The sequence below is a fragment of the Sceloporus undulatus genome, chromosome 2 (assembly GCF_019175285.1).
Source record: "Sceloporus undulatus isolate JIND9_A2432 ecotype Alabama chromosome 2, SceUnd_v1.1, whole genome shotgun sequence".
In the NCBI taxonomy this organism is placed as follows: Eukaryota; Metazoa; Chordata; class Lepidosauria; order Squamata; family Phrynosomatidae; genus Sceloporus; species Sceloporus undulatus.
In genome coordinates, this window is record NC_056523.1 from 92,869,863 (window position 1) to 92,882,196 (window position 12,334).

Sequence of the window (12,334 nt, forward strand, 5' to 3'; positions counted from 1 at the left end):
AAACGGCCCCCTCCCAACCGGAGCGCTGGCTGGGTCAGAGGAACAGATGCTCCTCTGAGGCTGGCCTCCCCTCAGGCGCCTTCCTCTCCTCAGGGAAGCAGCAGGGAACAGTCGTAATACACATAATAAAAGATGTTGGTCCCAAACACACTGCAGAAATAGTCCAGTTTGAGACCGCTTTAACTGCCCTCAGTGCTCAGAATGCTAGGGAATCCTGGGGATTGTAGTTTATTGTGGCACCAGAGCTCTGACAGAAGCACACTGGAGAAATAACCCTGTTTGGCACCGCTTTAACTCTTTCTGGCTCAAGGCTATGGAATTATGGAGCTCTGGCCCCCAACAACAAACTCCAGCTCCCAGAATTCCATAGCCTTACGCCAGGATGCTTAAAAGCGGTGCCAAACAGGGTTATTTCTTCAGTGTGGAAGCAGCCAGAGAAGGCTAAATGTCTCACAAAACTACACTTCCCAGAATTCCTTAGCATTGAGCCCCGAGGGCATTCAAAACTGTCTCAAACTGGGTTATTTCTGTAGTGTATTTTGTACCATTGCCATGTTAAAGAGCTTGGCTTTGCCAAGTATTTATACATATTTATTAGCACACACAGACACACATAAATGTATTGTGTGCCTTCAAGTTTTTTCTGACTTGTGGCAACCCTATCATGGGTTTTTCTGGGCAAGTTTCTTCAGAGGGTTTTTTGCCATGGCCAGCCTCTGAGGCTGAGAGAGTGTGCCTTGCCCATGGTGGGTTTCCATGGCTGAGGCAGGATTCGAACTCTGGTCTCCCAAGGTTTTAGTCCATTGCTCAAACCTCTACATCATGATGGCTCTTTCTTTCCATATATATGTAGTGCAAAGGGATCTTATAGCACCTTTGAGACTAACTGAAAGAAATAAACTGGCAGATGAATATTGTACTATTCCTCATGCATCTGAGGAAGGAGGCTCAAGTCTAGGAATGCTCATGGTACTAGCTTTTCGTTCAGATAGTCTCAAGAGTGCCACAGGATCCCTTTGCACTACATACATATGCATACATATGCTAACAAATGTAAATATTTGCCAAAGCCGAGCTCTTTAAATTTACACCAACCATCTCTTTAAATTAGGCCACCCATATTTAGGTTGGTTTTTAAAGTTCTCTCCTGACCCATGCTAGAAGGAAAGATTTGGAAAAGTTTGGAAAGATTTGAAAAGTCCTGAATTTTTGTTGTTTGCCTTCAAATCGTTTGACTTATGGCAACCCTAAGGTGAGCCTGTTAGTTTTTTTATGACTTTCCTTCAGAGGAGTGTTGCCATGGCTATTCTGAGGTTGAGAAAATGTGACCTGCCAAAGGTTACCAAGTAGGGGAGCAGAAGGGGTGCTTTGTGGTGCACCAGCAAACAAGGAGGAGGAAGAGGCTACAAGCAGGAGAGTTTGCCTGAGGTGGTAAAACGCCTCTCATCACATTGGTGCTGGTGGTTGTTGTGTGACTCCAAGTCATTTCCGAATTATGGCAATCCTAAGAGAAACCTATTGTAGGATTTTCTTGGCAAGATTTGTTGCCAAGTGGATTTGCCATTGCCATCCTCTGAGGCTGAGTGTGACTCGCCTAGGGTCACCCAGTGGATTTGAACCCATCTACCAGTGTCCTAGTCCAACGCCCAAACCATTACACCATGCTAGCCCTTCAGAATGTACTCAGAACAAGATCACTGGTGGTTAGCACAGCTCAAGATAACCAGAATCCAAGTCTTACTGTCATTTTTTAAAGAGCACCTTACTTATAAAAATCCTTGAAAACACTAGTTTTACTGCTAGCTTACATGGTGCCTCACATTAATTACCTTTTCTAGTTTTTACTCCCATGCCTCCAGGAGTCCAACTATATCCCACAACAAAAGGAAAGCATAGCAACCTGGAGGACAAGATGAGAGGTCCTTTTGCCACTATTGGATTGAAAAAGCAGTCCAGATGGAACCAGAGCTAGGATTTCTTTTCATTTATTGTGAACCAGTTTTGACTGAGGATCTCTCTCAGCACACTTAAAACATGGGCTACCATGGTGGTATGCAATAGTTATTTTTGGCCTAATTTAATTGTTCAACATAGATCCCACATCAAGGTTGCCTCTGAACATGTGCTCAGCCCCAGCAAATGACACTTGCACATGCATTTTATTAGGAAGGAAATCTCCTGTGGCACACAACTCCCTCCAATTTTCATGCTGTTAGCAGCCTGATTTAGAAAGGATAAGCATCTTTATTTTTAGTTATGAACCCAGTGCAAATTGGAAATACAGTGGTACCTCGGGATACGAAATACCCAGGTTACGAAATTTCCGGGATACGAAAAAATCCCATTGGAAATAATTGTTCCGGGTTACGAATTTATTTCGGGTTACGAAAAAAAATTTTGGTGCTTTTCGGCGCTTTTTCGCACGAAACGCGGCTTTTCCCCATTAGCGCCTATGGCAATTCGGCTTACGAAGGCTTTTCGGGTTACGAAAGCGGCCGCGGAACGAATTACTTTCGTAACCCGAGGGAGCAGTGTATGTGCTGATCTGTGAACCATTGTGTACCAGTAGACTTCTAGTCTACATTCTGCTCAGTGGTGTGTCAAGGAACTAAAAGCTGCCATCACTGAACAGGTACTGTATACAAAATAATTGACATGAAGTGGTGAGTTTAAATCTTTCCAAAAGACCCTCTCAGCTAATTGGATAAAATTAAGGTTACTTTTATTCACATTACATAATGGAAAAACATATTAACAGTTCTGAATAGGTTTTAAATACAGTCCTCCCTCTGTTCTTGTGGTCTTCAGACTTGTGTCCCTCACTTATATGTGAGGGACAAATCGAGGGGGAAAGAATGGGATGCGCGCCAGCCAGCACTTCTATTCAAGTCAACAGATCCCCCGTGAAAAAGGAGGGGCTGCTGTGTTACTGTTGTGGAAAAATTAGCCCAAGAATTGTGCATTATAAAAGTAAACAGTTTGACGGAGGCAACATGTTAATACACAAAAATCCCAAATAAATGGCATAGTTCTGTGAGCCAAATTATAAAGAAAAAGAAATAATTCTGAGGCACTCATAGTGAGATGCTCCCAAAAACAACCTACTATAAAGAAGCCATTGACCTTTACACTTTTAGCAAACTGTTCCAATATGGATTATGGACAAATAAAACCCACATTACCTATTAGTTGGATCAAAGCTGTCACACATATAAGACTACCTTAAATCAATCAGGTTTAAACTAGCCATAACTAATCTAAATCCCACTGATTTCTTTTCTCTCTTTATTTTTTGGTACTCTTAAAGTATGCAACCAGACAAATACACAACCAAAGGCTTGACTTTGACTACAAAATTCTATCCCTACTGGTCCCTGGCAATTTTTCTTGTTGACAGTAAATGCAGAGTTGCAGGTTCTGTCATGTTGATAATTCCTAGTGCTCAGACAGAGTGAACAAACATATGAATAAGCCACATTTTGAAGAGTAGGGCAGAGGAGGTTTTTTTGGCTCAATTCAGATCACTTAGATTTCAAAGAGCAAGTTGTTCAATCACATACTTATTTGAACTATTCCTTTTTTTAAAAAAAATTAATGATGAAGTAAATATCCCATCTTATCTTTCAAGTTAAGCAGGATCAGCCTTGAACTTGGATGGGAGACTTCCAATGAATATCACACGCTGTAGGCTCTGTCTCAGAGTATTCCTTGCCTAAGAAAACCCTATGAAATTCACATTAGCCATAAGTAGACAGGCAACTTGGAGACACATACACATAAAAATGCCTGTACAAATGAAATAATTTCATATCATTTTTAACTGTTAACCTAAGCTCAAGATATTTTCAGTAGAACATTTCAAATAGGAGGCTTGATTGTCACACTTTTATATGACGTTTTTCCCCACACAACTGTTTGGTCTCTCATCTCTGCTCTTTGATTAAAACCCAAGGATAAAAAAAATAAATAGTAAACTAGACAATAGAAAATAGTGATTTATGTTTTCTTTATTAATCAGAGTATGCTTACATTTGTTCATAACTTAACCAATATATTTATATGCATACTGCATCTTCAGGTTTATCAATTTTATAACAGTCAGGACTTATGAGAAAATCACAGTCTTTTTTCCAACACTTGAGGGAGGGGGTTGCATCTGAAACTTGTATGGAGGCAATACTGGCATTAGAAGACTATAGTTGAAGAGAAGGCAGAAAGGTGCCAAGAAAAAGCACCATATTTACTGCCACGATTTATGTGGAGCTACCTTTCAAGATTCAGGGTACTTTTTCCTCACTCGTGGTTGATTGTATGAGATTCCTCTGTCATCTGTAACATCCATATATGAAACTCAGCGCATTTTACATCAGTATTTTAAACGTGTGCAACTTTGCAGTGTTATCCTCAGAAAGACCACTTATCCATCTTGTTGAAAAAGTATCTACTTTTATCCAACACACTAACACCAATGGATTTCAAACTGCTAGAATGGATTTTATTTTCTGAACAAAAAATAGTTTAAAATCCTATTCACCTTGAAATTCTATTCTGTGAAAGAGTACATTTTCTTTAAGATCTTAACATACGGTATTTCTTTCCTGCTACCAATTCAACAACTCTGTCAGCACAAAAAAATTCATATATCCAAATATATTCTCTTCAAACTTGAAACAAAAGAAAATCACCACCCTTCAAGTCACAGCACCTCAGTTACTTGGAAACCCAACACAATTAACTTCATAATACGTGAAACTCTGGCTTTACTTCAAGAGAGCACATGTGACAGTATCTTGGTGTAGAATATTCTGTAATATGGGTTCACAAAGATACACTGGGAGTAAGATTTTTGAAGTAGTACATTTCAAGCCAAAAACTGTAAAAACAAAAGTTCCTGTAGTGCCTTTGCAAATTTTGCTGACATAAAAAAGCCAAAACATGCAAACAGTAGAGCATTCCAGAGAAACCCTGCAAGTATCAAATGCATTACACCTTTAACTTTAAATTAAGCATTGCCTCCTGACCTTATCTGAAAAGAAGTTCATCTATGCAGATATCTCGGAGAAGGGAATACATGTTCCACAGAGAAATAAAGGAATAAAACAGCTTGTTCAAAAGACAATATTAACTCAAGTCCATTAAAATTAGTACAGGTTCAAGGTGTTAAACGCCCACTGCAAGTACAGAAAAATGGATGAGAGGCAGCTATGAACAATATTTTCATCCACTGCCTGAACAACTAAAATGAGCTAATTAAGCAAGCACTGCCTGCAAGCGTTGTAGCTTCCAATGCAACAGCAGCAGGACTGTGGAAAGATCAGGGAATTAGAAAAAAATTATAAGGTACAAGCAATTTGGTTTCTAAAAGCAAAATGGTCCATAAGTATATTTTAAAGCTTAGTTTGAAAAGAAACTATGCACTAAGTCAAGACATTCCGTATTACATTTATGATTACAAATTTGTGCACGACAGTCATATCTTGCAGGCAGCAAAAGCTCAGTTTATTTTCTCTGACTAACTTGGGAGTGTTTTATTCAGTGCACATACATGTTTTGCCCATATATTTAAACAGAGGCCTACAGCCAGTAAAGCACTTTTTCTTTCCATTATCTCCAATTTCCCACTACAATATTATGGGGTGAAGTTTCATCTTTGGAGGTATGTAAGCTGGTAGTTTATATTCCATTCAAAAAGGGTTCTGAATGGTCAGACACTCAATACAACACACTTTTAAAAAATTTATTTAGCTGGAACTGGAATCCCCTACATTCACATGAAGTCTGATACATGAAGAGCTGTTTGAGACTCAGTATGTTACATACACCCAATGAATTTTCACATGCTCCTTCCTCAGCCACAAATACTGACATCTTCATTTGATGTAAGCCTTTAGATTGCCTCATATCTGTCTATGAATGTACATACAATGGCCACAATTAGAAAATCAGCAACACTGTCCATTTCACAGTGTTTGGACCCAAGAAATAAGTAGTTCTAACTTTGAGAATGTTTTAAAAAAAGCCACACAACAGACATAACAGTGAGCTGAGCATATCTAGTCTAGAGCAGGTAAACTGCATTCTGAAGGAACTGCATAGGAGCTGCAGAAGGTAGAAAAGGAGGGTTTTTTAAAACCACAGGGAAAAATAGTAAAAACAGAAAATAAATTCCATATTGAAGACAATTTAAGGCCTAAAGCAATAAGATAGTCCAGTCTTAGTACCCTGAACCAGAACCTGCTCCCAAATTCAGGCTGATTGTGAATACTGTTTCACCTGGGCTGTACCCATGACCAACAGAACAAATAATGGTTTTCCACAACAACAAAGGAGGAAGGTTTGAGCACTTGATATAATTTCTTTTCAAGGATTTTAATCTCATCCTTTCTCTGAATGGATTGGATGTATTATTGTAATGGCATTGACTCATTTACTTTAACATGATCAAACTAAGGGAAATAAATGTATAAGAAGAATGTCCATGTTTACAAAAAAAAATATAAAAATTGTATATGTAGCATTTTTCTAAGGGTTGATGTTCATTTCCATTGACAGATTAATACATTAATTAAAGCCAAGGTTTTGAGACTGGCAATTCTATCATTCTATTTAAAAACAAAGAAAAATGTTAGTTCTTGTAACATTCCAGAAATTCATAGCTGGGTTGTGTTAAATGCATTTTTTTTCTACAGGAGTTTTCTATTTAAAAACACAATGCAAGTATTTGACCGCTAAACATCCATTTACACTGGAGAGCATTTGATGGGAACCTGTGGATGGTGAATCTTGAGGTTTTTTGTTTCAGCAAAAAGTATCCAAGGTCCTCTCCCAAAACCATATTGGGGAAAATGAATCAGATCAAGTTCTTAGGATATTTCAATCTCTTCTTGGTTTTCTGTTTCTGGGGGATCTATTCACAGTTTCTTCCTCCTACAAAGGTAAAATATCACAGGCTTTACAGAAATGTCACACAAGTTTATGACTTCTGAAAAAATCTTAAGGATGCATTATTTTTAGAATTCACAGAATTCATGCCGCACAGGCTGTGGTGTACAAATGATCACATGAACAGAAGATTCTGAAGTTGTTATTCATGAAATGTTGGTATTCCTATTTAAAAAAAGAAATTTAGAACTTCTAGGGTTACTATTCCACCAAAACAAAGCTTTGTAATTAACTACTTACCTCTGTAATGGGTTTACTAACTCCCTCCTCCTCCTCCTCCTCTTCTTCTTCCTCCTCCTCCTCTTCTTCCTCTTGACTAGCTGTTTCTGTATCACCATCACCCCTCTGCTTCTCTTCTAAAGTAAATATAGAAAGTTCTATTATTTTAAAATATGCCATTTGTGTTTTCTGCAGACCAGCATCCATCTTACTACTCTCCACTGGAGTTAGCTTCTATTTTTAAAATACAAGACTGTTGAAGGAGTAAGCTTTAATGATTTCAGAAACAATGGATGTTCATCTATTTTGCATACCTGGCTTTTCTTCATTGGCTTCTTCTTCATCATCCTCTCCTTCTATCTTGTCTTTTTCCTCTACTTTTTCTTCCTCATTAACATCTGGCTGGGGTGCATCTGTCTTCTTGTAGTCTGCAGCACTTGGTTGCTTCTAAAACAGTCGTCAAGAGATATTCCACAATTAGGTTTCTCAGAGATCGTTCACTTATTTATTTTGCAATTTTATTATTTCTTTGCTGCCGCCCCAAAGTGGTTGATAAAATAAAACAAAACAACAAAATAAGACTTTTAAGAATCAGCAATAAATTTCAATTTTGATTCAATTTAACATGCCATTAGGGGGAAACACACCTTTCCAGAGCAGCAGAACAGGATGACAAGAAACACAGGCAGAGCCACTGTCAAGATGTAGACTACCCAAAGCCAGGGACGCTCTTCAGCAGCTGCCATCATCTGACCCACAACACCAGGCTAGAAGATAAGATAGAACTTCAAATGGCACGTACTCCCCAGTGCATGGTAGGCAACATAGCTACCAAAAGTCTAAGAGCCAGCCCATGTATTTCTCTATTAACAACCACCCAGTCAGGAACATTTACATCTCTAAGTGCTGGTTTATGTTGCCAGTCCCCTGACAAGTTCCAGGAAAGAAAGATGCAACTATAATCAATGGGCACAAATACGATAGTGGCCCCTGCCGCTTTGGGAAAAAACAAAATGCTAGTCCACCATATCAGGTAGCTTAAAAAACAATGATTTATAGCACTGAAAAACAACTGAGATAGTATACAACAGTAACTACCTTACCAAAATTTAAACTGATTATAGTCATTTGTAAAACCACTCTTGTACCCCAACTCTCAAACAGTAACAACTTACAAAATGGTATTTGAACATTGCCCAATCTAGTATGTGCTATATAAGTAACATGAAGAACTTTGCAGGAAGATTCAACTATTTATCTGGCAATGACATTCCAACCATGCAGTTGTATGGATAACAAAGACCATCATATAACACAGCAAAGCCCATAGCTCAGTTACAGGTCACATACTTTACTTACTGTACATATAGTTCAAGGTTAGAACCTGGTCATCTCCATGTTTAGTTGGGACTGATTCCTATCTGAAACCATGGAAAGCCACTGTTGATCTGTGTACATCAGCCTTACCCAGCTTATGCACTCTAGTTATGAAAGGTTCCAACATCAATCTTTCACAACCAGCATGGCCAGATTGGGCAAGGATGGTGTAGACATTACCAAGGAAGGTGGGCCAATTTGTCTGATTTGGTGTAAGGCAGCTTCCTCAGCTCCTAAATACATCAAAGGTCTGGAATAAAAACAATTTTGGTCCGTTCAACCTTAAGAAGAGGAAAGTAACCTAACCCATAGGCTTTAGAAAAATGCTAAAATTAGTAGCATACACAATCTCATACAACATGAATGAAGAAAACCTAAATCATGCATTGTGCTTTCTACTGAAGAACACCTTACCTCAGCAGCACCATCAGCTGCCTTCTTCAGACCCCATCCATCATTACCCCAGTCATCAGCCACTGCTCGGTCTGTACAGATAATGAAGTTATCAAAGAATATGTCAGAGGTCATAGACCATAACTCAAGTCCCAGAGCACTAAAGGGCGTCATTTTGAAAGGTTCAAGATCTTCAAAGAAGTCTGGATTTGGAATCTTCCTTGGCTTCCAGATGCCCTGAAAAAATATACAGATACCACTCAGTCAGTAATACACTTATTATTTTTTCATTGATCCTTCAAACCCTAATGAATGGATTAGAAAGCTTGAAGAAATCTTAGTTTGATTCCTAGCTGACATTCACAATGTCACTCTCACGTATGTACTGTATGTCTTGAAATTATTATTTTCCAGTTTTGTCACATGAAGTTATTTCTCCCATACCTGCAGCAGATTTCTACCCATAGGTTAGAATCACTGTGCATGGTTATGCATGTACAAGGTTGAAAATTCAACCCCTGACACCTCTAATTGAAAAGATATTGGGAAGCAGGGCTGTCAAAGAACTCTGCTGAGATCCTTGAAAGCTAATACCAGAAAAGAAAATATTGTAGCATCTTGAGTACGAACAGTTACAATTCATAAATTATTTTGCTTTATTTATTTTAAACATTTAGGCTGAGCGTAAAAGTAGAACTCCCATGAAGTTCAGCTTTCTTCGTTTGATTTTAAAACAGAGACAATGGATTCTGGTGTCTCTGAGCACTCAGCATTGCTGACCAAAATTGATCATCCCCTATCACTGTGCTTATTTTGCTAGCATCCAAGTGCTAACTGAGCATCATACTTATTATCCATGTATTTTTCAATTTCATTCCACTCTTGACATAACTGTTTACAGTCCTCCACACTTATCTACAATTGAAACAGTACTCATGCATTTGAAGATATACATTCTTGCTGTTGTGTACCTTCAAAGCATTTCTCACTTATGGCCTAAGGTGAGCCTAATCACAGTGTTTTCTGGGGCTAAGAGTGAGTGACTTACCCAAAGTCACCCAGTGGATTTCTGTGACCAAGAGGAGAATCAAAACTTGGTATCCAGAGGCGTAGTGCACAAATCACTATATCACACTGGCTCTCATGTGAATACTAATCCACAAATGTTTTGCTCCAAAGAAAGGCTGTTTCTCAATTTCAAAACTGAGTAATTTCTTTCTATGAGACATCCAAATTACATCTCCCAAAAAACAAAAGCAAACCTTAATAAACCATTCTCTTCTGAAGTTATATAATGCACCAACATAACAACAGACATAGTTTAATCATACGTGGCTGACTAACTGGTATGTACCTTATTCCAAATCTTGACACGATTTGGTCAAAGTGGTTTTCCTTTGTCTCCCTTTGAGGAAGAAAGAATATGACTTGCCCAAGGTCCCCCAGAGTGTTTCTACAGCTGAGCAAGGATGCAAACCCTGGTCTCCAGGGTCATACAGTAGGTCAGGGGTAGGCAACCTGCGGCCCGGCGAGGCCTTGGGACCGGCCCCAGCCTGGTTCTGCCGCCGATTTCCGCCGGGGCCTTTGGGGAGCAATTGTCTATAGAAGCCTCAGAAACATGCATTTATATTAACATTTTTTTAAAAATCAGCAAATTTTTTCGCGTGTCCTCCATTTTTTAAAAAAAGTGTCTTCCATTTGAAAATTTTGTCCTACATTTGTCCCGGTTTATTTATATATTTAATTTTTTTTTTTAAAAAATATTTAATTATTTATTTTTTGGCTTCGGCCCCCCAGTTGTCTGAGGGACAGCAACCCGGCCCCCGGCTCAAAAAGGTTGCCTACCCCTGCAGTAGGTCCTTGGTATCTGGTGGGGTTTGGTCGCAGGACTCCCCGTGGATACCAAAATCCATGGATACTCAAGTCCCTTTAAAAACAATGGTGCAGTAAAATGGTATCCTTTATATAAAATGGTAAAATCGAGGTTTGCTTTTGTTTTTTTTGTTTTTTTAAGTTTTAAGCCATGTTTAACTGAATATGGTGCAGTATGCATGGATACAGAGGGCTGACTAGTCCAATGCTCAAACCACCCTGCCACACTGGCTCTGACTAAACTGATACAGAGTACAAGAAATGAAACTTGACAGAGGCTTAGATGCATAATTTATAATCAAGATCATTTACCTGATAGTTAGGATTATCAATCATGGGAGGTTTCCATTTGCCTTTATAGTTTGGATTGTCAATTGTTGGTCTTTGCCAGGCACCACAGCCAGGGGCTGATTCACATTTTGAATTTGCAATCTGCGGTGCCTCCCACTCTCCATCCATATCTTCATCCCTGAAAGAGGAACTCTATTTTAGAGAAACACTACACTCATCCCTCCATATTTGCAGCTTTGATATTTGCGGATTTGATTATTCACGGATTTGATTAATATGTTCTCTCTAGGAATATCTAGGTCCTCCAGTGCAACTCTATGGTCAGGTTTAACAAAGTTGCACTGAAAGACCTAGCGATTCCTAGAGAGAATACTGTAGTAAGCATTTCTGGCTCCTCCAGTGCAGTTCTATGGTCAGTGTCTGTCAAACGTTGACCAGAGTTGCACTAAAGGATCTAGAAAGGTGTTCTCTCAGGTAAAAACATGGTGTTCTTGTTATTTGCGGGTTTTCCATATTCACAGGGGTCTTGTGCCCCCAACCCTAGCGAATATGGAGGGACATGTGTATATACTTTTTTTCAGAAAGGGAAGTCAATCATTATCCAAGTTTTGAAAAGTACACCAACTATGCTAGAAACTTTATACATTAGCACAATAAAACTTAAGCACTGAAAAATACAAATAGAATCATGCTAACACTAGCACATTTGCCAGTGTCAAGTATCTTGCATAGTTATAAGTGTCTGAAAAAAACTCTGTGCTACAACCCAGAGGGAGAATTCAGTGCAGATTGACTTATATGTTAGCTACTGTAATCACTGAACACTGGCTTTTTGAAGGACATTTCCACCAAAATACAGCCATGTGAGAATACAACAGTACATGTTACTACATACTGAACAGTATCTTATTCCACTAAGGCTACCAAAACTATCAACCTGGAAAATGGTTTTCCTATTTAAAAAAATAATTTAAAAGCTGATGCAGTCAGTCAAATAAGGCAAGAAATAATTCTAATTTCTAAGTCAACATTCATGGCTTACAAACTAATGTCTGCCAATAAGGATATTCCCTGATGCCACTCACAACAGTACCCAAATACTGTCTCTCACCCTGCTTTACTGCCCATATTGCCACATCAGTGAACTTAAGAGGCAAAAGGTTTTCTGGACTGCTGCTCTGCCATTCATATTCTCCATGGAATAGACATGGGCTACATGGGTCATGGCTCGCATGCCCCC

The 12,334-nt window shown here is 38.9% G+C and overlaps 1 protein-coding gene across 1 annotated transcript in view; it reads right to left on the bottom strand.

Moving 5' to 3' along the window:
* Positions 1-3,989: 3,989 nt before the first annotated feature.
* Positions 3,990-12,334, bottom strand: part of CANX (calnexin) — a 29,443-nt gene continuing 21,098 nt past the window's right edge. The window contains exons 9-14 of the mRNA XM_042450072.1: positions 11,116-11,272; positions 8,953-9,168; positions 7,809-7,928; positions 7,476-7,608; positions 7,183-7,298; positions 3,990-6,927 (exon numbers count right to left, since the gene is read on the bottom strand). Coding sequence (XP_042306006.1) covers positions 6,874-6,927; positions 7,183-7,298; positions 7,476-7,608; positions 7,809-7,928; positions 8,953-9,168; positions 11,116-11,272 — 796 coding nt within the window. The 3' untranslated portion in view covers positions 3,990-6,873. The remainder of the gene's footprint in view (positions 6,928-7,182; positions 7,299-7,475; positions 7,609-7,808; positions 7,929-8,952; positions 9,169-11,115; positions 11,273-12,334) is intronic.